Raw genomic sequence first — 24,182 nt, 5'->3', positions numbered from 1 at the left:
TTCCATATGACCCAGCATATGTACCCAAAAATGGAAAGCAGACATTCAAGCCGGTACTCGTACACCAATATTCATAGCATCATCCACAATAATCAAAAGGTGGAAAGAACCCCAGTGTCCATCAGCAAATGAATGGATAAACAAAATGTAATACATACATATAATGGAAAATTAATCATCCATGAAAAGAAATGAATGTTTGATACTTACCACTATATGAATGAATGAACTTTGAAAACATTATGCTAAGTGAAATAAGCCAGGCCTAAAAGGAGAAATGTTATAGGATTCCACTTAGATGAAAGATCTAGAATGGGCAAATTTATGGAGGCAGAAAGTAGATTAGAGGTTATCAGGGGCTAGAGGTAGAAATGGGGAGTTGTTTCTTATTGATTACAGAGTCTCTGGAGGGATGAGAAAGTTTTAGAGATAGTGGTGATGATGTACAGTATGACAAGTATAATTAATGCCACTGACTTGTATACTTGAAAATGATTAAAATAGCGAATTTTAGGGGCCCCTGGGTGGCTTAGTCGGTTAAGCGTCCGACTTTCGCTTAGGTCATGATCTCACGGTTCGTGGGTTCGAGCCCCGCGTCGGGCTCTGTGCTGACTGCCAGCTCAGAGCCTGGAGCCTATTTCAGAGTCTGTGACTCCCTCTCTCTCTGACCCTCCCCTGCTCACGCTCTCTCTCTCTCTAGAAATAAATAAAAAAAAAACCTTAAAAAAAATTAAAAAAATAAATAAATAAATAAAAAATAAAATAAAATAGCGAATTTTATGTTATATATCTCTTACCATAATAAAAAATAATTTTTATGTTGAGTTTCCTCGTGCTCACAATGGAAACAAAAGTTCCTGCAACCACCTACAAGGTCTAGCATCTTGGCCCCGCCATTGGCTCTCTGACGCCATCATTGACCTCTCTCGCCCTTGAATGTGCTGGGCCAGCCACACTGGTCTCCATGCTGCCCCTTGAATGTGAACACATCAACTCCACTACCTCAGGAGGGCCTTTCCACTTGCTGGCCCCTCTGCCTGGAACATGCTTCCCTTAGATGCCTGTGTGACCCATCTGTCCTCTCCATTCAAGCGTCTGCTGAAATACTGCCTTATAAATGAGTCCTTCCTGAGTAGCTCTCTAGAAAATAGCCACCCCCACCATTCTTACTCCATTTTTCTCCACGGAAAATCTCACCAGCAGACCCACCAAATATTTACGTGTTTCTTTGTCTCCAGTTACTAAAATGGAAACTCCATCCATAAGTGCTGAGATGCTTTGCTTCCTTCATGTCTTTGTATTTAATGTCTAGAGCAGTGCCTGGCGTGCCATAGCAAATGCTTAGGAAACATCTATTGAGTGAATGAATAAATGTATTTGTGTTGGAGATAGACATAGACATAGACATTCCTTACTAAAAAGGATTGCAGGACCAAATATCTGGTCATCTTATGTATCAGTTAACTGTTGCCACTATGCCTTATGACACAACCACAACCGTAGAGCCCTTAGACTAATGTCATCTGGACTTTCTCAGCCATCTGCAGTGAACTGTAGGGTGACTAAGCAGCTCGGGGCTTGGGGACATGTGTAGTGGTTCAGCGGAAAGGTAGAGATGGCTTCATCTGGGACTCCTTGAGTGAATCCGCTCTATTCTGTGTGGCTCATCCTTTGTCAGGCTAGCGGGGCGCCTTCTCATGGTAAAGGCAGAGGAAGAAGAACAGCAAACAAATACAAAAGTACTTTTCAAGCCTGGGTGTGCATCGTGTTTGATAACATCCCACTGGCCAAAGTAGGTCACCAGGACAAGACCCGGGAGTGCCTGTGAAGTTACGTGGCAGGAGGCGCAGACACGGGGAGGCTGAAGAGTCGGGGCCATTCACGTCCTGAGTCTGCCGCGCCTGTGAAACCCTGGCCTTGGTGCCGGCGAGCTGCTCATCCTCTCTCGCTATAGCCCCACCAGAAATCACGTCCTGCTTTGACTTTCGGTCCACCTATTCCAATTCTCCAGCTCAACGTCTTGTTTTTCGGTTGTAGGACGGGAACTACTAACCACACAGAGCAAAACAACCCTCATTTTTCACATAGAGACTCCAGAATCTAAGTTAGTAAAAGTTAAAGGTCTTCCATGGTCCTCTGCTAAGGAAGCTTCAAGGACTCGAGAGTTTGGATGGCGTCCTCTGAAGCGCACATACCCAACGACTCAACATTATCAACCTTGGGGCATGTGGGAGGCAGAATGAATAACTGTCTCCCAGAGTCTTCCACATCGTCACCTCTGGACCCTGTGAATGTGTTAGGCCACATGCCAAGGAGGATTAAGGTCTCAGGTGGAATTGAATTTGCTAATCAGCCAACGTTCACATAAAGAGAGGATCCTGCATTATCCAGGTGGGCCTAGTGTAATCAGGAGTCCTTAAAAGCAGAAGGGCTGCAGGAGCGTCAGATGTGAGATCAGAGAGAAGCCTGACTTTGAAGATGTCGAGGGGCTGGGGCAGGCAGGGGGCGTGAGTCAAGGAACGCGAGCTGGAAAAGGCAAGGAAATGGACTCTCCCCTAGCGCCTCTAGAAGTTGGACAGCACATGGGACCCACATTGGATTTCTGTGCTCCAGAACTGTAAGATGATAAAATTTTGTGTTAAGCCACTCGGTTTTGGTCATGTGTCACGGCAGTGATAGGAAACAAATACAGGGACTGACTTTACCCTGTGGGATCAAAGCAAAAAACGAGAAGCTGTGTACTGGCAACTGAGAGGCTGTTTATGTCTCCTCTATTTTCCACATGCGCCAGGATTTTTTTTTTTTTCCGGTGTGGGAAACGCCTTTGCCGTGGAGAGGTGGAACAGGAGAAACGCTCAGGGGAAGAGGCGGGGTAGTTGCTGGGGCCCATCAGACAAAAGGAGGAGGTTGTGAGGCACACACCGAGAGCTCACGTTCTCAGCAAGTCCTGGCCCCGCAGCTCTGAGCCCCACTTCCTGGGACTCCTTTCTCTACCTTGACCAAAATTTTCTCGTCCCCCATCTCTAGCCCAAATCCTGCGAGAGCCCCCAACAAATCACATAAGCCAGGATGGGGACCAAAGATTGGCGGGTACGTGCAGTGGTTGCCCTGGTCTGGGCGACGCACCTTGGAGCCGAGTCGATGGGATAGTCGGCTGTGCGTTGCTTCCTCTCTTCCAGATAACACGCCACTGTGTCCCAAAGTAGCCTTTGTCATTGCACACCGCCACCAGCAGCGTGTCGCAGTGGTCTGGGGTCTCCACGCCCTCACTCACACTTGATGTTGATAGGCTTTTACCTTTGGACAGTCTAGTGCCTGTGAATCAGTGTCTCGTTTTTAACTTGTATTTCTCTAATTACAAATGAGGTTGGCATATTTGTGTACATTTGTTGGATTCCTTTATTTAGATTTCTTCTTTGATAAAGAATCTGTGTAAGTCTGTTCATTTTCTTCTGTTGAATGGATACCTTATTGATTTTTAGGATTTCTTTATATTATAAAAGTCTGAAAGTCAGCTATATGTGAAGTACATGTCTTAGTTTGTGGCTTGTCTTTTAACCTCTTCTTGAGGCCTTTAGAATCTCATGTATTTTTGTCATCTAAGAACTCTTTCCCTACCTTGTGAGTTAGGATTTTTCTGGCCACGTTACCTAAAATTTTTCCAGTTTTGGCCTTTCCCAGGTAAATAATCTACCTGGAATTGATTTTTAAGGATGGTAGGTAGGGGTCAAACTTCATCGTATTTTGTGTGTGTATTATCAGTTGTTCTAGAAAATTGTACTGAAAGTCCGTCTTGCCTAGTGGTCTGAAATGCCTGTCTCAGAAATATCACGTCTCAATACACATGTGAATCAGTTTCTAGCCCTCTACCGGGCATCTTTTTATGTTAGTTGTCGGTTGCTGTGTGACAAATTATCTCAAAATTTAGCACATAAAACAATTAACATTTATTGTCTCAGAGCTTCTGTGGGTCAGAAATCCAGCACAGCTCAACTGGGGTCTCGGGCTCCATGCCTGTTATGAGGCTGCCAGGAGTGTAGCCTTATCTGGGGGCACCTGGGTGACTCAGTCGGTTAAGCATCCAACTTGGGCTCAGGTCATGATCTCACTGTTCATGGGTTTGAGCAGCGCATCGGGCTCTGTGCTGGCAGCTCATAGCCTGGAGCCTGCTTCAAATTCTGTATCTCCCTCTCTCTCTGACCCTCCCCTGCTCACGCTGTCTCTCCCTCTCTGAGAAATAAATACAAACAGTTAAAAATTTTTTTTCAAAAAGGAGTGTAGCCTTATCTGGAAGGTCAGCTGAGGAAAGTCCTGCCTCTAAGTTCACTCGTGTTGTGATGGTGATTCCATTTCCCATGAGTTGTGAGACTGAGTCTTGGTCCTCAGTGGCTGTTGGCCAGAGGTCTCCTTCAGTCTCTTCTCACTTGGGCTTCTGCCCTGCGTAGGGCAGCTCACAGCATGGCGGCAGGCTTTCCTCAGAGCAAGCAAGCAGAGAGAGTAAGAAACGTGGAGGCCACAGGTTTTTGTCATCTAACTTCAGAAGTGGAAGCCCATCATTTAAGTCAGGTGTCATTAACTAGAAACAAGTCAGATTTGGCTGAAAGTGAAGCTTTACGCAAGGATGTGAACACCCTGACGCGAAGATCGCTGGGAGCCATCTTGGAGGTTGCTGCCACACTTTTATAGTGATATGAATAATTAAGTCTTTTCCTATTAATCTTCGCTGTTATTTTAAGTGATATTTGGTAGGGCCGTTATTTTTAACTTCTTTAAAACCTTCCATATTCAAAATAGAAAGGAGAAATGGGAGTGTGTCTCCCTCTCTCTCTGCCCCTCACCCGCTCACACACACTCTCTCTCAAAAGGAGATAGACATTTAAAAAACTTTTTTAAGAAGTGCTTCCTTAAATTTGTATTTTGGGAATTAAAATGCAATCATGATAGAGATAACTTTCAGATAGGAAGATGATTTTGTATTTCAAGCAAACTTTACAGAATCAGGAGATTTTGGGGGTCCTTTTCTGATAGTATACTGTACTGCATAATGTATATTTTAAAGTAATTTGCTTGCATCGATCACATATTTGGTTTCAGTAGATTTTCTGCACAGGCTGCGTGTTCAGGCTCAACCTGGAAAAAACAAGGTGATTCTAAACTCTAATTTATCTTGAGTTATGAGCTATCAAACATTTTTTTCTTCATCCCTGTTAGCTTCCACTTCAAGCACTAACAGTGCCTCTGAGCCATGAGAAAAATTTACACATAATATTTTGAATCCATTAAAAGAGGTTCAGAGCTTAAGAGTTGTTTTTGTAGCTCTCGAGTTGGATGAATTACGATCTCACACAAAATAATAATTAGGTGATGGGTGGCTGCCTGGCTTTGGTTTTTGATGTGATTATCCCTTTCTTTCATTTGGTTCCGTTCAAGCCAGGGGTTTGGACGTCCTGAAAGAGAGGATCACACAGACCACGCAGAGGCACATCAGAGCTCTTCCTTTGCTGAACGTCAAGGCAAAATTATTCAGAATATAATCTGAAATGCATTTGATCATACAGTACATAGTTTAATAATTTATCCTTCGCCTTATTAGCAAAGCCTCGTATTTACTCTGCTGTCACCAAACAAAATTATAGTGATTTTATGTCTGTGGGCATGTTCTGGCTTAAAATTTTCCCTTTGTGACTTTAATGACCTGCTAGCAATGGCACATTCAAGGGAAGAAGGTGTAGGGAAAATCACATAGGAATAATATCTAACTTAGAATTGCTCATGCCCGAAAGTGCTACAGAAGGGCTGACAGTACTGTGCTCTCATCATGTAACTCTGTGACCGAAGTTTCAAAAATGTAAATATTCTCCCCAAATAAATGACCAGGTGTAATTGGTTCCAGGTTTAATTTGTGGATCCAGCCACATGCCAGTGCGTTGCTGGCGTATGCATATAATATTCTCTACACTGACTTCCGGAACTAGAAAGTGCGAAGATCTTTGGTCCAGAGATAATCAGGAACCCCTAATGATAGGGTCTTAAGATGCTCCGGTTTGAGGCATTGTATGGAAGAGCAGCTTGGCACCCTTCCTCCACTCTGTGTCCTCGTATCTGGTGAGGACGCGAAGCACAGAGATGAGGGTGTCTGTCAGTCGGAGGAAGGGAGCTGGCCCTTGGAGGGCGGTTGCGGGGCCCTGGATACCCGCCTGTATCAGGGGCAGAAGAACTCCCTTCGACGCTGTGCTGCAAGGTGGGAAGGCAGGCGGCCAGTCTCATACAGGGATATCTTTTACTTGTCCAGAACCAGACCAACTGTTCATCATTAAAATACAGTTTGCAGCATGTTCTCATGGGAGCAGATCTCGTTGTGTGTGTGTGTGTGTGTGTGTGTGTGTGTTCAGAGAAAGTTCAGCAAGATGCCATCTACAGGTCACACTTAGAGAATCTCAGCATGTGGGTCAGAACCGAAGGCAGGGAGCGCGCAATGCCTGCCCAAGACCGGAGGCTGACTTTCCTGGGACGGCTTTCCTTGGAGAGACTCGGGACGTCACCAGTATCTCTGTAAAGTCTGCTGGGTAGGAGTGTTGGCCCCGACAGTCGTTGACTGTGGTGTGCCTCGGGTTTTCTTCACCTTGCATCATAAGGGCACCTCTGCTACCTTATGACCAAGGTTAAGTTCAGCATGACCGAAGCCGCGCCTCCCATCGGCTTCACCCGCTCTAGCTGCTCTCTGTAAACTGGGCCAGCTGGGAGTAAGTGCTGTGAACAGCTTCCCCGGGAACGGGGGATGAAGGAAAGAGCACGTCCCCAGTACTCAGAATCCTGTAGGCCACGTGGTGACCCGTGCAGAACTGTCCCTCCTTCCACGTAGTGCTTCTCTGTGGAGCTGCCGTCCTCTGCCCTCCTGGATCCTCGGCTTCCGCCGCTGTATCACGTCCTAACAAGTTATAAATATTTTTGATGAAGAGGAGGAAGTGCAGGAGCGGCCTCGGAACGGCATGACCTCCCACTGGAAGGCCAAGCCCACTCAGCTCCCAAGAAAAGGGCAGGATATTTGCGTCTGTATAAAAACACAGATACAGAATGCGAAGGAACACAGAGAAGCACAGATACCTTTTTCAGGGAATGTGAATTGACTGCTTCCTTCAGGCCCCTCTTTTCAGCTGTAAGAGCCATGAGTAGGACAGACATGGCGGCTTCAAGGTCTGCGTTAGCAGAAGGAAAAGGCCTCAACAGAGGTGGAGCCATGGCACGCACCCCTCCCCCCATTCCTTCTCCAGGAAGCTTCATGGTCAGCCAGCCACGAAGCGAGGTGTCCCGCGACCCTCTTCCCTGTAAACGTGGACTGCACCTCTTTGTGCAGCTAGTTCAGCTCGGCCGGCACTGAGCATTCCTGGTGCGAAATGAGAAAATGGGGGATTCACATAAGCCAGGAGTGTTGAGCACAGTAATGTGTACACACTCACACACACAGTAGCCCACGTCCTGATCCCAGCAACCCGGCAATGTTCCCTGGCATGGCAAAAGGGACTTTGGGTATGGGGTTCCATTAAAGGTAGAGATGGAGAAATTATCCTGCATTAGCCCCGGGGCCCCGAGCTAAATCACGAGGACCCTTATGAAAAGCCGATACTGCTGGCTTTGGAAACGGAGGGAAAAGGCCACAAGTCATTGGATACAGGCAGCCTCCAGAAGCTAGGTAGAGAGCAAGGAAAGCACCCTGTCCCTGGAGCCGCGGTGACAGTGCAGCTCTGTCAACATCGTCATTGTAGAGTGTCTGACCTCCAGAACTGCAAGAGAGTGAACGTGTACTAAAACCTGGGGCGCCGGGTGAGGGGGGTGGCGCTCAGGTGGTTAAGTGTCTGACTTCAACTCAGGTCAGGACCTCACGGTTCCTGAGTTCAAGCCCCTGTTGGAGCTCTGTGCTGACAGCTCAGAGCCTGGCGCCTGCTTCCGATTGTGTGTCTCCCTCTCTCTCTGCCCCTTCCCTGCTTGCACTCTGTCTCTTTCTCTCTCAAAAATGAATAAAAACATTTTGAAAAAACACCTGAGGTTTAGGGGCACCTGGTTGGCTCAGTCAGTTGAGCGTCTGACTCTTGATTTCATAGCTCAGCCTTGATGTCAAGGTTTGTGGGTTCAAGCCCCACGTCAGGCTCTGCACTAAGCATGGAGCCTGCTTAAGATTCCCTCCCTCTCTCTCCACCCCTCCCCAGATCTCTTTCTTCTCTCTCTCTCAAGATAAATTTTAAAAAATTATTTTAAGCTTCAGGTTTGCGGTAATTTATTCAAGTAGCAATAGAAAGCTAATAATATACCATGCTACTTCTCCACTGGCAAGTTTTTCCCCACTGGTAGTATTTTATATTTATACTATATAGTATCGATGATGTTTGGCCCCCTGTCCCATTTACCCTTCAATCTAATAAGAAATACAAGAAAACGCACATGGCAATTTGTATGGAAAGACTCTGCACCTGTATAAAATGTGAACCCATGGCACTGAGGACCAGATAGAAATGCGAACCCTCCTTCAGCCAGCACTGCCGCCTCCTCCGCGCTGGGCCCCGGGCAGGCATTGGAGAGGCTCCTCTCAAGGATCACACAGTAGAGGCCGTTTGTTGCCGGTGACAGGTGCCATGCTGAAGGCCAACCACCAGGATACCCGGCCCCACAGAGGAGCCCCTGACACCTCTGGGCGGGGCGCTGGTGGAGAGAGCTTTTCCTACAAGAGGTCCCATCTGACAGGGCCCTGGGAAGACCGTGGGTGGAGGGAGCTGGCTGCTTCAGGTTGGGCACGGAGCAGGGGCAAGAAGGTTTCATGTACCTTTGTGGGATCGACAGTGACTTTTTCCCCTTCGTTTTTAGATTCCTTGAAAAACAATTTATGACAAAATTAAATATCAAAGGAAAAAGCAGATGTGAAAATGGGCCCCTGGCACATCTGAATGTTGAATCCCGCATCATAAAGTGTGGAATCCAAGTTTCCCTTCATGTGTGAGATGGTTTTAGTTAAGAGCCGTTCCAGAAGGTTCATTCCATAGAGTAAGAGCCGGGGAGGGTTGGGGGGTGGGGGGAAGGGATGCTGGAGCAAGAGCGGCATACTTCCTGGCTTGTGGGGACATGTCCAGGACAGGATGTCCCTGTCTAACTGGGTCCTGTTGCTAAGTGCGTGGGAGGCTCTGGCCTCCCCCACATTCCAAGTCCCACCGCTGGGCCCGGGTATAATAAGACAGCCCTTTCCCCAGCCCTCCTGTATTCCAGGCATCCGCCAGGGCACTGGGCATGTACCGCTCACCCTTCCCGCATCATCTAAAGGCAGATGCTGAGACAGCCCTGCCCCGGACGAGAGGTAGCGAGGCTCAGGGAGTTTCCACCACTTGAAAGGTGTCTACTTTTCAGAACTCGTGACCACACTAAGTTTTTCTCTAAGTCACTTACACACCTTGTTCTCTCTGTGCTGTCGTGTGTGCATGCGCGCACACACATGTAAACTTTTACCTCACTGTTGGTTATTGATCGTCACCTCACCTATAAGCACTTATTTTAACTGCATTATAGAAATGCTGCATTATTTTCTGTTCATGAATACTGCTTCTAACTGTGTAGAGGTCTGCCGTATCTGCGCGCCTTGGACTTCAGGAGAAAGTCCTTCCGTTTCCTGTATTTTTAAGTTCCTTTTCCTTCAGTGCCACAGCAGTAGGGACAGTTGAAATGTGCAAAGCTCGCTATCTACTGATTACTGTCATCCGAGAAACTTTTTTTTTCCCAACCTTATATTTAAAAATACATGGGGCGCCTGGGTGGCTTAGTCGGTTAAGCGTCCGACTTTCGCTTAGGTCATGATCTTGCGGTTCGTGGGTTCGAGCCCCGCGTCGGGCTCTGTGCTGACTGCCAGCTCAGAGCCTGGAGCCTATTTCAGAGTCTGTATCTCCCTCTCTCTCTGACCCTCCCCTGCTCATGCTGTCTCTCTCTCTCTCTCTCTCTCTCTCTCTCCTAGAAATAAAAATATTTTAAAAAATAAAATAAAATAAATACATCATCAGACTCATTTAACCAAGGTCTTGAATCGGTGAGGGTGAAGATATTAAAAGAAGCACAGTGCGGTAGAGACAGGCCAGATCTTCCCTCTGCTGGGTTGTGGCATCCAGCTCCCACGTTGACCTGCGGGAGACTGGCAGGTGAGGTGGCTTCCCTCGTGTGTGACCCTGTGATGCAGACTTGGCCCCGAGGGACAGGAGGGCGGCTTATCACCACAGGACTTTACATCCAGACGTGTTAGGTATGCAGTGGGGGTGTTTGTGGTGGGGAGTAATATACAGGGGGAAATGGCTATGTTGAATACAAATACAAGTGACCCAGTGTGGTCATTCAAGAAGTAACTTTCATATTTCGAGCAAAACTTTACTGACAATGAGTTGGAAGGAGAAATGTGAAACCGTCAGAAGTCGAGGATGTTTTTCAGGCCGAGGGCACAGGCGCGTTACCTGCCCCACAGCTCAGTGAGGCCTCAACCAAATGCGTAATGCGTTAGGACTCGCCTCGTCCTGCGAGGCCGGCCTGACCCCTGCCTGGCAGCCGCCATCACTGGGTGACAGCTCCTTGAGTTGCAGGTGCAGAACGAAGGTCTAGCCCTCGAGCCTGGGCTGGAACCGTGGTAGATATTCCCGGAAGCTGGGAGATGTTTCGTTTCAGGGCCTCACTCGTTGAGGGCCCCCTTCCAAGGCCCTGTATTTAATTTTGTGTTCAATTTTTTTCCTTAAAAAGAAAGCTTCCATCCCCGCACTATCCGGGTCTACTCCTGGGTGAGGGTATCCGTAATCCTCTTGAGGTAATGCAGGATGGAGTGTGAGGGGGGCTGCGTGCAGATGTGCACAGGGACCCCCACATTTTTCTGGGAAACAGTCTGTAGTCTTAGTTATGGCCCTGTAAACCCAAATTGAAGTATTGATTTAATTTCTAGAGGCAATTATGTAGGGTTCATGTAGATTAGTTCCCGAATACATCATAGGCTGTGTCAGTCACCAGGGACACAGAGAGATGTCTTTCTCATCAGTTGGATCTCATCTGGAACACACACCTCTGTATTCATTCATTCATTCATTCATTCATTCATTCACTGATTCATTTCTAAACGTTTACCGAGTCATTGCTCTGTACCTGTTGCTGTGCAGTTTCAAGAGCCTGGAGGTGAGTTAGGCAGCCTCCCTGCATTAGACGAACCCCCATCACTGACGTCGTTGTAGCTGAAGAAGGAGTGTGTTCCCTTCCAAGGTTGCTGTGTCCACATAAGTGCTGTCCTCGAGATAGTGAGACTACTTTTATTTTTATTTATTTTAATTTCAGTTTCATGGCTTTACTTTTAATTTTTTTTAATGTTTATTTTTGAAAGAAACTGTGTGTGAGCAGGGGAGGGGCAGACAGAGAGGGAGACACAAAATCGGAAGCAGGCTCCAGGCTCTGAGCTGTCAGCACAGAGCCCGACGTGGAACCCAAACTCCTGAGCCGTGAGATCATGACCTGAACCAAAGTCAGATGCTCAACCAACTAAGCCTCCCAGGTGCCCCCAGACTGTTAGTCAAAATAAAAGTTTGTCAGTGTGTTCTTAGCTCCACAACATCACACAGAAAGCCAGTGTCACAGGAGTGTGGTCTCCTGGGGCGCGGGCAGGTTTGGGTGTGCCTCTGAGCTCCCGCCGCTGCCCCCACTGCCTCGGGGGAGGAGAGCCCCGAGCTTTGGGCTGTACACCCCCTTGTTGAGGAACGGATGCCCACAAAACGTCGGCCCATGTACCTGTGGGGCGCAGAAGTACATGATTCAACTGCCATTGGGTCGAGAGATTTATCCTTGTGGGTGGCAGGCTTTGTAACTTTGCAGTTAGTCTCGTTCAGGCAAGCAAGAATTGCTGCACATCCGGCACATGGAAGTACTGGCCGCTGGGAACCGGATTGTAGAGCTGGTTCTCACTTCCCCATTCCCAGTCTGTGTGCCTCTCGCTACTCATCTCAACACAAGTCCTCCTGGGTCTCCGCCCAAAGTCCACCGTGCGTCCTGTCCTGCCCGTGCCTTCTGCCAGCGTCCGCACGTCTGTCGCCTCCCCCTCCGCTTGCCGCTGGGCCCTCTCCGCCCGTCCTCTCCCTTCCTTCCCACCTCCCCTCCCTTCCGGAACGTGCGGCCCCAGTGTCTCGCTGTGCCTGCCGAGCTGCAACCCAGCTTCTCATTCAGAGGACGAGGGTGTCAGCAGTGCGTCCTTGGGGAGCTGAGGAGGGAAGCCGAAGCCAAGTAATGTGCACCGCTGGGGGTTCCTCTTTGTTCCACAGACACGCCTTACGCTGTCCTGCCTCTAGGCCGCCCCCTCCACCCCACCCCACCCCTCGTTCCTCCCACCTGTGCTCCTCCTCGCCCCTCTTCCCCTGCCCCCCCCCAATGTTGTTTCACGTCCAAAGCCAGTACACAAGCTGGGAATCTTATATAATAGAATTAAAATTACACTTTGCAAAACCAGAACCATCTTGAGAGCAGCCAGGTGCCCCCCCCCCCCGCCCCCTGCACACTCAGGAAGAAGCATCAGGGAACAGAGACCACCTAAAGAGCAGCGCGGTAGTGACACCTAGCTCTTCATGCTCCTTCCAAGCAGGATTTTGCACCTTGTCCGTGCCTGGTACACAGGGAAAGTGATGGTGGCTGCACCACCCTGCACAGTAATGGAGCTGCGTCTGGAGGGCCTACCCTTCTGGCCGCCCAGACCGCCTCAGACCCCTCTTCCGAGTTTGGGGCAGTCCCCCTGCCACAGTGCCCCAGCTGGAAATCTCCGCCCTCAGGGATAGTTTGTGGAATAAAACGGCATCTATCATTCTTTTGCTGAGTAGATGTTGTTGCATCCCTAAAAGCCATGTTTTTTATATGATTCCACTCTATATAAATGTTATGCTTCGTGAATCCTGCCTTAATTTTCCATAGAACACACATTCTGTCTCCTATAAGTTGTGTATCATCTGGAAAATCATGAACTTGGTCTGACATTTCAAGGAAAGGAAATGTGATTTCTTCATACCTAACTTGGGGCCGCCTACCATGGTGCATGTTTGAATGTGTCTTTGTTGAAGGAGTTACTGATAGCCGCTTCTTGCATCAAACTAAAAAGCTTCTGCACAAGAAAGCAAACCATCAACAACAACAAAAAAGGCAACCTACTAAATGGAAAAAATATTTATAAGTCATATATCTGATATGTGATAAGGGAGTAATATCCAAGATATATAAAGAACTCCTACAACTCACTAGAAAAAAACAATCTGATTACAAAATGGGCAGAGGATCTGAGTAGGTATTTTTCCAAAGAAGATGTAACATGGCCAACAGTTACATGAGAGGTACTTAAACATCACCAATCATCAGGGAAGCGGAAATCAAAACCACAGTAACACCTCATGCCTGTTAGAATGGTTATTATCGAAAAGATAAGAAATAACAAGCATTGGCGAGGATGTGGAGAAAAGGGCCCTGTTGGTAGGATGGCAAACTGGTATGGCCACTGTGGAAAACAGTCTGGAGGTTCCTAAAAATTTAAAACCAGAACTGTCATATGATCCAGCAGCAATTCCTCTTCTTCTGTGTATTTATCTGAAGAAAATGAAAACACTAACCCCTGTATCTATTGTAGCGTTGTTTATAGTCACCAAGGTATGGAAACAGCCAAGTATGCATCAATGTATAAATAGATAAAGAAGATGCGGGATAATATATACATATATGTACGTAACAGAATATTATTCAGCCACAAAAAGATGGAAATCTTACCATGTGCAATAGCATGGATGGACCTTTAGAACAATATGGTAAGTGAAATAAGTCAGAGAAGAATAGATACCGTATGGGCTCAGTTACACGTGGAATCTTTTAAAAAAAAAAAAAAAACAGAAAGAAGTCAAGCTCATGGTTACAGAGAAAGATGGATTGGCATGGGGACGGGCAAAATGCCCAAAGGTGGTTAAAAGGTGCAAACCTCCAGTTATGGTATGAATAAGCCCTGGGGCTGTACCGCACAGCGTGCTGACTGTAGTTAAAAATACCGTGTTGTATATTTGAAGTTCGCTAAGAGAGTAAATCCTGCAAGTTCTCACCACAAGAATAAAATTGTAACTATGCGTGGTGGCTGATGTTTACTAGACTTATTGTAGTGGTCATTTTGGAATATCTAAAACATCGAATCGTTTAGGTTGTATACCTGAACGAAAAACAATGTGATATGTCAGTTATATCTCAATAAAGACAAAAAAAAAAAAAAAAAGACAGCTTCTTGTGTAGGGACTCATTACTTGATTGACATCACAACAGGGCTTTTTTGCATCTTTTAAATCCTTTTTTTCCCTCTCTATGTTTCCGTCTTCCTAGGAATTCAGAAATAGGCTCAGGAAGCACCCGAGTTCAGTATCCCACACCCCTGCAGCTGGACGAGATGCCGCGAGGTCCCTGATGGCGCTCTGCTTGCGAAGGCTCCGTCAAGACGGTGCACTGAGAGTGTCCGTGGGCCTGGCTCTGTTTGCTCTTTTTCTTGCTTTTTTTTGTCAAAATCTGTAATGAAAACACAACTAAATGCAGCGTTGGAGAAGAAGAATAAATCTCTAATTAAAATCTTCAATGAACAGAAAAGCAACCCACATCAGTATTCCGAGAGTAAACATCTATGCTGGTCGCCGTGTCCCTGCTCCAGCCACACTTGTTAATGAGGCTGATGGTGTCTCTCGTGGGTCGGGCCATTGATTATTTGACCTAAAACCTCCTCCCAGTTGCCATGGCATATCTTTTAAATTAAGCTCCTTTTGGTTTATTTGCAGCAAGAAATGCAAGGGGTTGCATTTTCTTTCAACCTCCTCTCTTCAAGTCAGAACCTAATTATACGGTCATCTTTTCCTTATGTGGGAAGAATTTTGAACCTTCAAAAATGTGTCTTTCTCTCTCTGCTTTGTTTGGAGTCCTGGTGCTACAAACGTCGTCTTTTTCACAGCAGATGTGTTCCTGCAAAATTTAGAGAGAAACCTGCATTTGGAAGCAAGAATTCTTTTGGAAGGCACAGGGTGAGTGCCAATTCAAGGGCTCTCGGTGACATCATTGAGAAGTGCGAGGAGCCCCCCGCTTCTCAGCACCTGCAGACCTTCAAAAACTGGATTTGTCTCAAGCAGCTGTGCCCCTTTTCTGACATCTTTGATCAATGACATCAAATATTTATTTCTACCTGGCATCGTTGGCCTTTACTAAATACAGTGACTTATTTCACTTAACTCATAAAAGGAGTTCACGTGTTAAGCAGTCTCATGAACATCAGAATTTAAATGTTATTTGGACGGTGTGGAGTCACAGGGAAATCAGGTGTCCTCTGGTTACCACAGTGCGTTTCATATTTAAACACATATGCCTGTTCAGCTCTTCTTTCTATCTCAAAATGTTTCAGCCTTTTATGTCTTTTAAGGAATCCAAATAAAATTTAATTATGTCATCAGTTGTGGAGTTTGGAAAACAAAACAAGACGAGAGTTAGTACATTTCTCCAAGCCCAGCATGTGCTTCTGAGAGGAAGTCACATTTCAAACACAGAGGACCTGCCTGTGCCTCTCCCAGGGTCCCCAGTGGAGCATGCATTTGGGCACAGCCTGCGCCACAGCCTGGAGTCATGCTCTATGGGGCATAAGAGCCTCGCGCCCCTCACTGACTGGAGACGAGAAGGGCGCTCCTGTCCCCCAGCTCCCACCGCCAGCCGCGGTGGGGGTTCTCAAGGACTGTTTCAGCCATACAGCATGCTTCCCACCCCACCTCTACAGTTTCCGTCCCCCCAGTCGGGCTGCGACTTCATTCTGTGCTTTGCTTCAGAAAGTGTAGAAGCCCCACGGTGGAGACCAGATCACCTCTGATATTTACCATCCTGGTGACCAGTTGGCCAGAGGGGTGGCTGTGGTCTGAAAATCTAGCTTTTGTTTTTCCATGACGTCCTGCTGGAGGGAGGGAGGAGGGAGCGGGTGTGGTGCTCGCTGACAACCACGTTCTCTTGTGGACAGGATGTGCCCAGGAGCCACAGGAGTAGGTGTGGACATCAGGAAAGCTCTCCCCTTTCCCCATCCTCTCCTCCCGGCCCCTAGGGCTACCGCGAATCTCCCGCCCACCTGGAGTTCTGCCTGGCCTCGCGACCGTGGGCCACGGAAGGGGGAAGGGTCATGTCTTCGAGGCAGACGAGTTCAATGGCCATGTGCTCTTCCCGCCACAAGCGTGATTATAGGCACACGTTTCAAGATGAGGTCCCTGAGGGAGTACGAGGAGCACCTCCCAGCACGTGCTAAGCAGGTGTAGGACAAGAAAGGAATTTTTGTAGAACGAGGTGTAGAACAAGAAAGGAACTTTTGTTGAGTTAAACCGCTGAGGTTGGGAGTCATCAGTATAGCATAACATAGACTATCCTGATTCATCTAAAAAGTCAGCCACAGGGTGCCTGGGTGGCTCAGTCAGTTAAGTGGCCAACTTTAGCTCATGGTTCATGAGTTCGAACTCCTGTTAGACTCTGTGTTGACAGTGTGTGACCTGCTTGGGATTTTCTCCCTCTCTCTCTGCCCCTCCCCTACTCACTCTCTCTCTGTCTCTCCAAAGAAATAAATAAACTTGAAAAAAACAAAAAAAAAGTCGGCCATGATAGACAATTGACTTGCAGTTCTTAATCATAGCTTCTGTTGTGCTGATTATTTTCTTTGCACATTTTCCTTTAGTACCAACATCTTCTTCTTCATCTTATTTTTTTTTAAAACATCGCCCTTCCTGCTGAAAATTAAACTCTGAAGAGATCGGTCTTGTTTCATTCTGGCTGCCTTAACACCACCATAGACTGTGCGGCTTTTCACTGGCAGAAATCTATTTCTCCTGATTCTGTAGATGAGGAAGTCCAAGATCAAGGCCCCCCGGAGATTTAGTACCAGGGCTTACTTCCTGCTTCATTGTCTGCTTGTGGACCTCACTGGGTAGGAGGGTGAGAGAGCTCTCCGAGCCTCCGTTGTAAGGGCACTTAGCCCATTCATGAGGCCTCCACTTTTGGACCCACTCACCTCCAGAGGCCCCCACCTCCCACCATCACATGTTTACAGAAAGAAGATTAATCAAGTTCCTTTTATCTTCCTCCCATCCACTCCCTCTCCCTCTCCCTCTCTTTCACCCTGTCTTCCTTGGTTCATCAAGAGTGAGGTAGTCAGTAGGATAATGTAAAAAATTCTTTGGTGAAAACTTTGCTTTGTTGCTGGGAAAATGTGTCTAAACTTCAGATTTCCATATGTCTTACAGTCAAAATAAGTTTTTCTGTTGACTTCAATCCAGGTTGAAATTTTCAGTCAGAGAGAGAGAGTTGGAGTTACAAATGAAGCTTTCAGAGGATTTTATCATAATAAGCATAGAAGAAAGCAAAGGAAGAGAAAGATTGAGGGAGGGGAGGAAAAGAAAGAGAGAAGAAAAAAGAAAAGAGGGAAAAAGATATTAAGATTTGCTTGGCCCCTGAGGCACCCCAGGATATTTTAAATTTTTGAGGGAAACACAGACATCTGTCAGATACTGTGCAAACCACTCGCTCAAAGTGGTTCAGTTTCAACATTGGAATGCACACTTTTTGAAGATGCCATGTCTAAGGCTGGATTTTAGGCAGTTGCTGTGACAAAAAGCAAGTGTCAAGTGAAAATGTGGAATAAAACCTGAAGACCTGTTTCAAGGTTTGAGAAGTTGTGCAGTGCCCAATAGATGCACAGCTCCATTAATAAGTAATTATGGTAAGTTTAGAATAAAATATTTATTTCAACTGGTATTAACTTTTCTCACACAGATTTTGTAAGATATTAAGACACAAGTATTTATTAAGTTGTTGGTACCTACCTACTTAGGGAACAGAACAGTTAGCTGTTTCTTTTGGCCTAAGACTGTCATGAGCCGAGAAAGCTTGAGAACCAGGGCACCTGGGTAGCTCATTCTGTTGTGTCCGGCTTCGGCTCAGGTCATGATCTACGAATCGTGGGTTTGGGCCCTGTGTTAGACTCTGTACTGACAGCTCAGAGCCTGGAGCCTGCTTTGGATTCTGTGTCTCCTTCTCTCTCTTCCCCTCCCCCACTCAAGCTCTGTCTCCCTCTGTGTCTCAACAATAAATAAACGTTTAAAATTTTTTTTAAAAAAGCTTGAGAACCTCAGCTCTATGGGGTAGCCTATTAGAGGATCCATGCCAAATTTATATTTAAGCTGGGGTCCTAATTATTTCTCAAAATAGTTTTTCAGTTTTTTCAATTTATTAGTAGCACGTGTTTCATAAATTTGCACTTGCCTTGCCATCGAGCTAGAATTTATGGTGTTGAAAGTATAAAATTTGAGATAAGAAACCATAAAGGAGTCAATGATCTGAACCAACTGGATTCAGACCTCAGTACAAATTGGAAGCAGATAGTTTAGGGAAAGCGTGAGGTTTTTGACATCAGCAAAAGTTCGGGTTGAATTGCAGCCAGAAGCTCTACTTTCTGAAGCTCATCTCAATAGGGACATGATTCCACCGCAGGGTCACTGAAAGATGAAATGGGACCATATATATCAAGTAGTATGTCCTTGGCACACGGGATTTTTTTCCCCCTTTCATGATTACTTTAGCCATTTAAACATGAAAACCTATTTTATAAATAGGGTTAGGTGGTTTTCAATTCTGATATTAACACACGACCACCCAAAAGAATTATATATGGAATAAAAAGATTGTTGCCTCAAGGGACTTAGGCTCTAATTCTAACATGCAGCCAAGGAAGAAAAATTCAAAGAAAATGGATCACAGCTGTATTTGAGGAGATCAAATTAATGAACGGTGTGGGGCACAGATTTGGGTGGCCAATCTAAGATCAAGAAGGAGATTTTCCATGGCCAGAGATGAAAAGAGCAAGCAGATTAATTGGAGACCTAGAAGTCATGCCCTCCCCCCACCCTGCCTTGGGGGTAAAAGGAAATGCAGACACTATTATTCTTCATTAGTTTTCTGTCAATTATTTCCTACCACTACTGTTTCCTGGGCTTCCATAGCCAAAATATCCCAACTGTGTAGAGGTTGAAGCAAAGAGTTTATTTGGTCACTTACAGTCTGGTTTATGGACATCTGAATTATTTATGAATACCAATGGGCAAGTGCCCAGAAAAAAAATCCATATTTATGTAAATATACATATTTATATATTTCACACACACACACACACACACACACACATATATTTAAAAATACAACCTTAGATCAAGGTCAGAGAGAACTTGGAATTCAGAAATGCCTAAAGAGCTACGAATTTTGACACCTAGGTTTATCTAATCTGCTTTTAATATGCCTACTTAATAATAGTAACTATAGATGTTATTCCAGGCTGTCTGATTCTAACCTCTGAACTTTTAAGTTATTTTTAACCCAGTTTCCAAAAAAGGGAATAGGACACATGTGGTTTCTAAACAGAGCAAGAGATTCAAATAAATATAAAGCATACCATCCACATACTGGATGCACAAGTATTGAGGCTAGTTACAAACCACAGCTTACTTTGAAGTTGTGTTATCTCCCTCAAAGAGCCACTTCAGAATGACTATGATGACCCTCACTCCTGAATGTAGTTCCTGGTGCTATCTTGTGAGTCTCTGCCCTTGCGGGAAGAATTTGTGTGATACCTTTACTCTTGCAGGTGTGATCTGTTTTGAAATCAGTAGAAGTAATTTAAACATCTGGTGAGTGACAATTAGATTGAGCTAAGTGTATTGGTAGGTATCCCTGGGAACATTCTTCTGTGGATCTTGGCCCTCTTAAGAAGATGCCTCGCAGCAAGACTTTCTCCCTTAAACACTAGACTTCCCCCTGAACAGCATGCACCAAAAAAAGTCCAGGAGCAAATGAATTCACAAGTGAATTCTACCAAACATATAAAGAATAATTAACACCAGTCCTTCACATACACTTCAAAAAAATTAAAAAGGAATGAATACTTTCTAACTCATTCTATGAGGCCAGCATTACCCTGGTAGTAGAGCCAAATAAAGATACCACAAGAAAAGAAAATTGAAAGGCAATGTCCCTCATGACTAAAATGCAGAACTACTCAACAAAAATACTAAACAGATTTGCAAGGTGATTTCAACAGCATATTAAAAGAATTATGTACCATGACCTAGTGGGATTCACCCCAGGAATGCAAGGGTGGTTCAACATAAAATCAATCAACATTACATATCACACTCATAAAATGAAGGGGAGAAAAAACATTTGATTAGGTCAACTGACACAGCAAACGCATTTGACAAAATCCAACACCCTTTCATGTCAAAACCTTCCTAGAAAACTAGGAATAGAGGGGAAATTCCTCAACATAAAGGGTATTTATGAAAATACACAGCTCATACTGTACTCAGTGGTAAAAGACTAAAGTTTTCCCCAGAAGATCAGGAACAAGACAAGGATGCCTGTTTTCACTGTGGCTATAAAACATTGTGCTATAGGTTCTAATGAGTGCTATTAGCCAAGAAAAATAAATACAAGGCACCCAAATTGGAAAGGAAGAGGTAAAACGATATTTGCAGATGACATGATCCTATGTATACCAAATCCAGAAAAATTCACAAGAAAGCTGTTAGAACTAATGAAAAATTCAGCACAGTCGTAGATAATTTGTATTTCTATAAACCAGCAATGAACCATTTAAAAAAAAAAAATTCCATTTCTGATAACATGTAAAGAATTAAATAACTGAAGTATAAACCTGACAAGGGAGGTAAAAGACTTGTATACTGGAAACTATAAACCATTGCTGAAAGAAATTTTTTAAATATCTAAATAAATGTAAAGATAACCTGTGTTCATAGATAGGAAGACAACATTGTTGAAATAGCAACACTACCTAATGCAAGCTACAGATTCAATGTAATTCCTATCAGAACAGCCCCCGCCTTTTTTTTTTTTTTTGACGGAGATGGAAAAGCCAACCCTCAAATTCATATGGAATTGCAAATTCATATGGAATGCAATTGCCAAAACAATTTTGAAGAAGAAAAATAAAAAACTAACAAATGCTTCTCAACTTCAAAACTTACAATATGGCTACAATAATTAAAACAGTATGGTACTGGCATAAGAACAGGCATGTAGATCAATAGAATAGAATAGAAATCCCAGAAAAAATATTTTTACATATATGGCCAATTGATTTTTGATAAGACCAGTAAAAAAGAACAGTCTTTTCAACAAATGGTATTGGGAAACCTGGATATCCACATATAAAAGAATAAGGTTGTACTTGTATCTTACTCCATATATGAAAGTGAACTCAAAATGGCTAAAAGACCAACATAAACTTAAGAGCTAAGTTTATAAAACCTCTAGAAGAAAACAAAACGGGGAAATTCATGACTTTAGATTTGGTAATAATTTCATACATTATGATACCAAAATGCAGGAAACAAAAAAGAAAAATGTTAGACTTCATCAAAATTAAGAACGTTTGTACATCAAAGGACACTATCAAGAAAGCATAAAGCCAACCTACAGAATGGGAGAGAAAATATTTGCAAATCTTATCGCTGACAAGAGATCAATATCCAGAACATATAGAGAATTCCTATAACTCAACAACCCAAAATTGAACAACTGAATTAAAAATGTGTACAGGTCTTGGGTAGATGGGTAGACATTTCTCCAAAGAAGATACCCACTTGGTAAATAAGCACATGAAAAGATGCTAAATATCTTAAGACATTAGGAAAATGCAAATAAAAATCACAGTTATTAATTCACACCCATTAAGATGGCTACCATCAAAAGAAAATAATGTTGATGGTGTAGAGAGGTTGGAACCATCAGATGTTATTGGTGAAAAGGTAAAGTGGGTCAGCCACTGTGGAAAGTAGTTTGGCAGTTCTTCAAAATTGAAACCTAGAACTGCTGTATGACCTGGCAATTCTATTCTAGTTATATATAATCCAAAGGAATGTAGGGACTCTAATAGATACCTATATACCAATGTTCATAGCATTATTCACAATAGTCAAAAGGTAGGTACAACCCAAATTTCCATTGATAGATGAATGCATAAACAAAATGTAGTACACAGTGTTGTATACAAGGGAATATTACCTTAAAAAGAAGTGAAATTGTGACAACGTGCTACAACATGGATGAACCTTGAAAACATTATGCTTAGTGAAATAAGCCAGACACAGAGGGACAAATACTGTGTGATACTACTTATAGGAGTTACCTAGACTAGACAAATATATAGATACAGAAAGTAGAATAAAAGTTACCAGGAGCTGAGGGGAAGAGGAAAGAGGGAATTATTGTTTAATTGGTACAGAGTTTATATTGGGTATAATAAAAGTTTTATAAAAAGATAATGGTGATGGTTGTATATTCAGCACTGTGAATTTAACTCCACTGAATTATACACTTAGAAATGTTTACAGGGATAAATGTTTTGTTATGCATATTTCACCAAAGTTATAGCAAAAAGGTGCACTGTGAATTTGAGAAAGAGTATACCTAGAGCAGAGGGAAGTGACTGGAAATTAGGAAATAAGCTCAGATTGGCTTGCCTGGGTGGCTCAGTTGGTTGAGTGTCCAACTTGGGCTCAGGTCATGATCTTGCAGTTCATGAGTTCGAGTCCTGAGTTGGGCTCTGTGCTGACAGCTTGGAGCCTGGAGCCTGCTTCAGATCTGTATCTTCTCTCTCTGCCTCTCTCTCTCAAAAATAAAGATTAAGGAATTAAAAAAAAAAAAAAACAAGAAAGAAGCTCAGGTCACATTTGTGAAGATTTTTGATGCAGCTCTAAGGAATCTAGACTTTAGCCGATAGTCAAGGAAGAGCCACTCCAGGCTTCTAAACAGACATCGAAGCATCACAGGCTCTGAAGAGATGCCTGCTTGGAAAGATACGCATCAGCCACGTAGAAGGCAGTTGGCTCTCCTGTCGGTGCTCCAACCCCCTGGGTTCTTCTGGTCCCCACACTGACACTTTGGGAAATGTACAATGTAATTACTTTTTCAGGACTAGAATTCAAGGCTTAGGGAGAGTTAAATCTCTGCACTTTATCTTGAGTTTTTCATCTGCTGTTAAGCTTCTACATTTGTCCATTTCCAGGAGAACTGTTAGCAGACCTCAGCTTTGCCAGCCACCGGTGGTCCCAGTCGCTGCTCTTGCTGACACCGGCATTGTGGGTACCAGATGTTGGTTTGTTTTCTGACTGTTGCTGTAACACATACCACATAACCAGAAGTGTGGATCCCATCAGTATTTTAATCAAGAAGATGTCTCACTAAGAGTCAAACCCCTATCTTTGTAGTTCAGCATCTTTGATCCCTAATCTTTGCTTTGGCATTTTCACGTTGAATAGCTTCTGGGGACATAGCAGCCCTCTATTCTCCAGCTCCTGCTACGTCCCTGTATATCTGCTGCTATTCAAGTGAGTGACTCCAGCTTTCTGGTTTCGATCTTCTGTGTCTCACATTCTGTTAATACACCTGTTTAGTTAAGGATTCATATGCTCTCAATAAATGGATGTGACTACGTAACCCAAAAGCCACCTCTGATAACCATATCAGGCTCTGATCCTTAGAGAACAAATATTCCTGGCTTTTTGTCTTATTTTGTTTGTTTGTTTGTTTGTTTTTAGCCAGTATGACTTCTGCAGCCCTACTTTGTGTCATTTGAGATATAAGAGAAGGGCTTCTGCTGCCCACAGATACCGAGTCATGGTCCACTACCCTCAATTCCAACCTTCTCAGGAAAAGTCTAAATTCCTGATTCTTGGCCCACTGACATATCACAACTTGTCACATCTATGAGACCACAAAAACTGGACTGTAATTTGGTCTCCACTCCCTGTTTTGGGTGTGAGTAAGTAAACCTGACCATAGCCCAGTCTCTCTCCGAGGAAACAGCGGAAAATAGTCACTATCACGTCTCATTTGGTTACAAGAGTGAAATCAGAAGTCAAATGGAAAATGAACCAGGAGACAGAGCTTATAGAGTCTGGGTCCCATCTAGTGGAAGTAAAGGATCTTTTGAAATTTACTTTTAAATTTTTACATGGAGAAACATTCAGGATAGGTTGGATTTTGTCTCATTTAAGAGAATGATCTTCAAGCCTTCGAAGGACCATCTGTTGTGTCTGGTTGTCCCTGAC

The 24,182-nt window shown here is 44.5% G+C and overlaps 1 protein-coding gene across 6 annotated transcripts in view; it reads left to right on the top strand.

Moving 5' to 3' along the window:
- Positions 1 to 24,182, top strand: part of CDKAL1 (CDK5 regulatory subunit associated protein 1 like 1) — a 706,117-nt gene that overhangs the window by 639,867 nt on the left and 42,068 nt on the right. For 3 of the 6 annotated variants that reach the window (XM_039237457.1, XM_039237459.1, XM_039237458.1), the window contains one exon: positions 14,383 to 15,487. The exons of 2 other annotated variants lie outside the window; for them this stretch is intronic. In XM_039237457.1, the coding sequence (XP_039093388.1) occupies positions 14,383 to 14,568 (186 nt within the window). In that variant the 3' untranslated portion in view covers positions 14,569 to 15,487. Of the gene's footprint in view, positions 1 to 14,382; positions 15,488 to 23,137; positions 23,176 to 24,182 lie in introns of those variants that run through there. One more of the 6 variants, XM_039237462.1, reaches the window with a different exon arrangement.

This window comes from Hyaena hyaena, unplaced genomic scaffold (genome assembly GCF_003009895.1).
Source record: "Hyaena hyaena isolate Hyena2069 unplaced genomic scaffold, ASM300989v1 scaffold_125, whole genome shotgun sequence".
Lineage (NCBI taxonomy): Eukaryota > Metazoa > Chordata > Mammalia > Carnivora > Hyaenidae > Hyaena > Hyaena hyaena.
The sequence above is the reverse complement of the archived record's forward strand: the minus strand, read 5'-3'. Positions and strand labels throughout refer to the sequence as shown.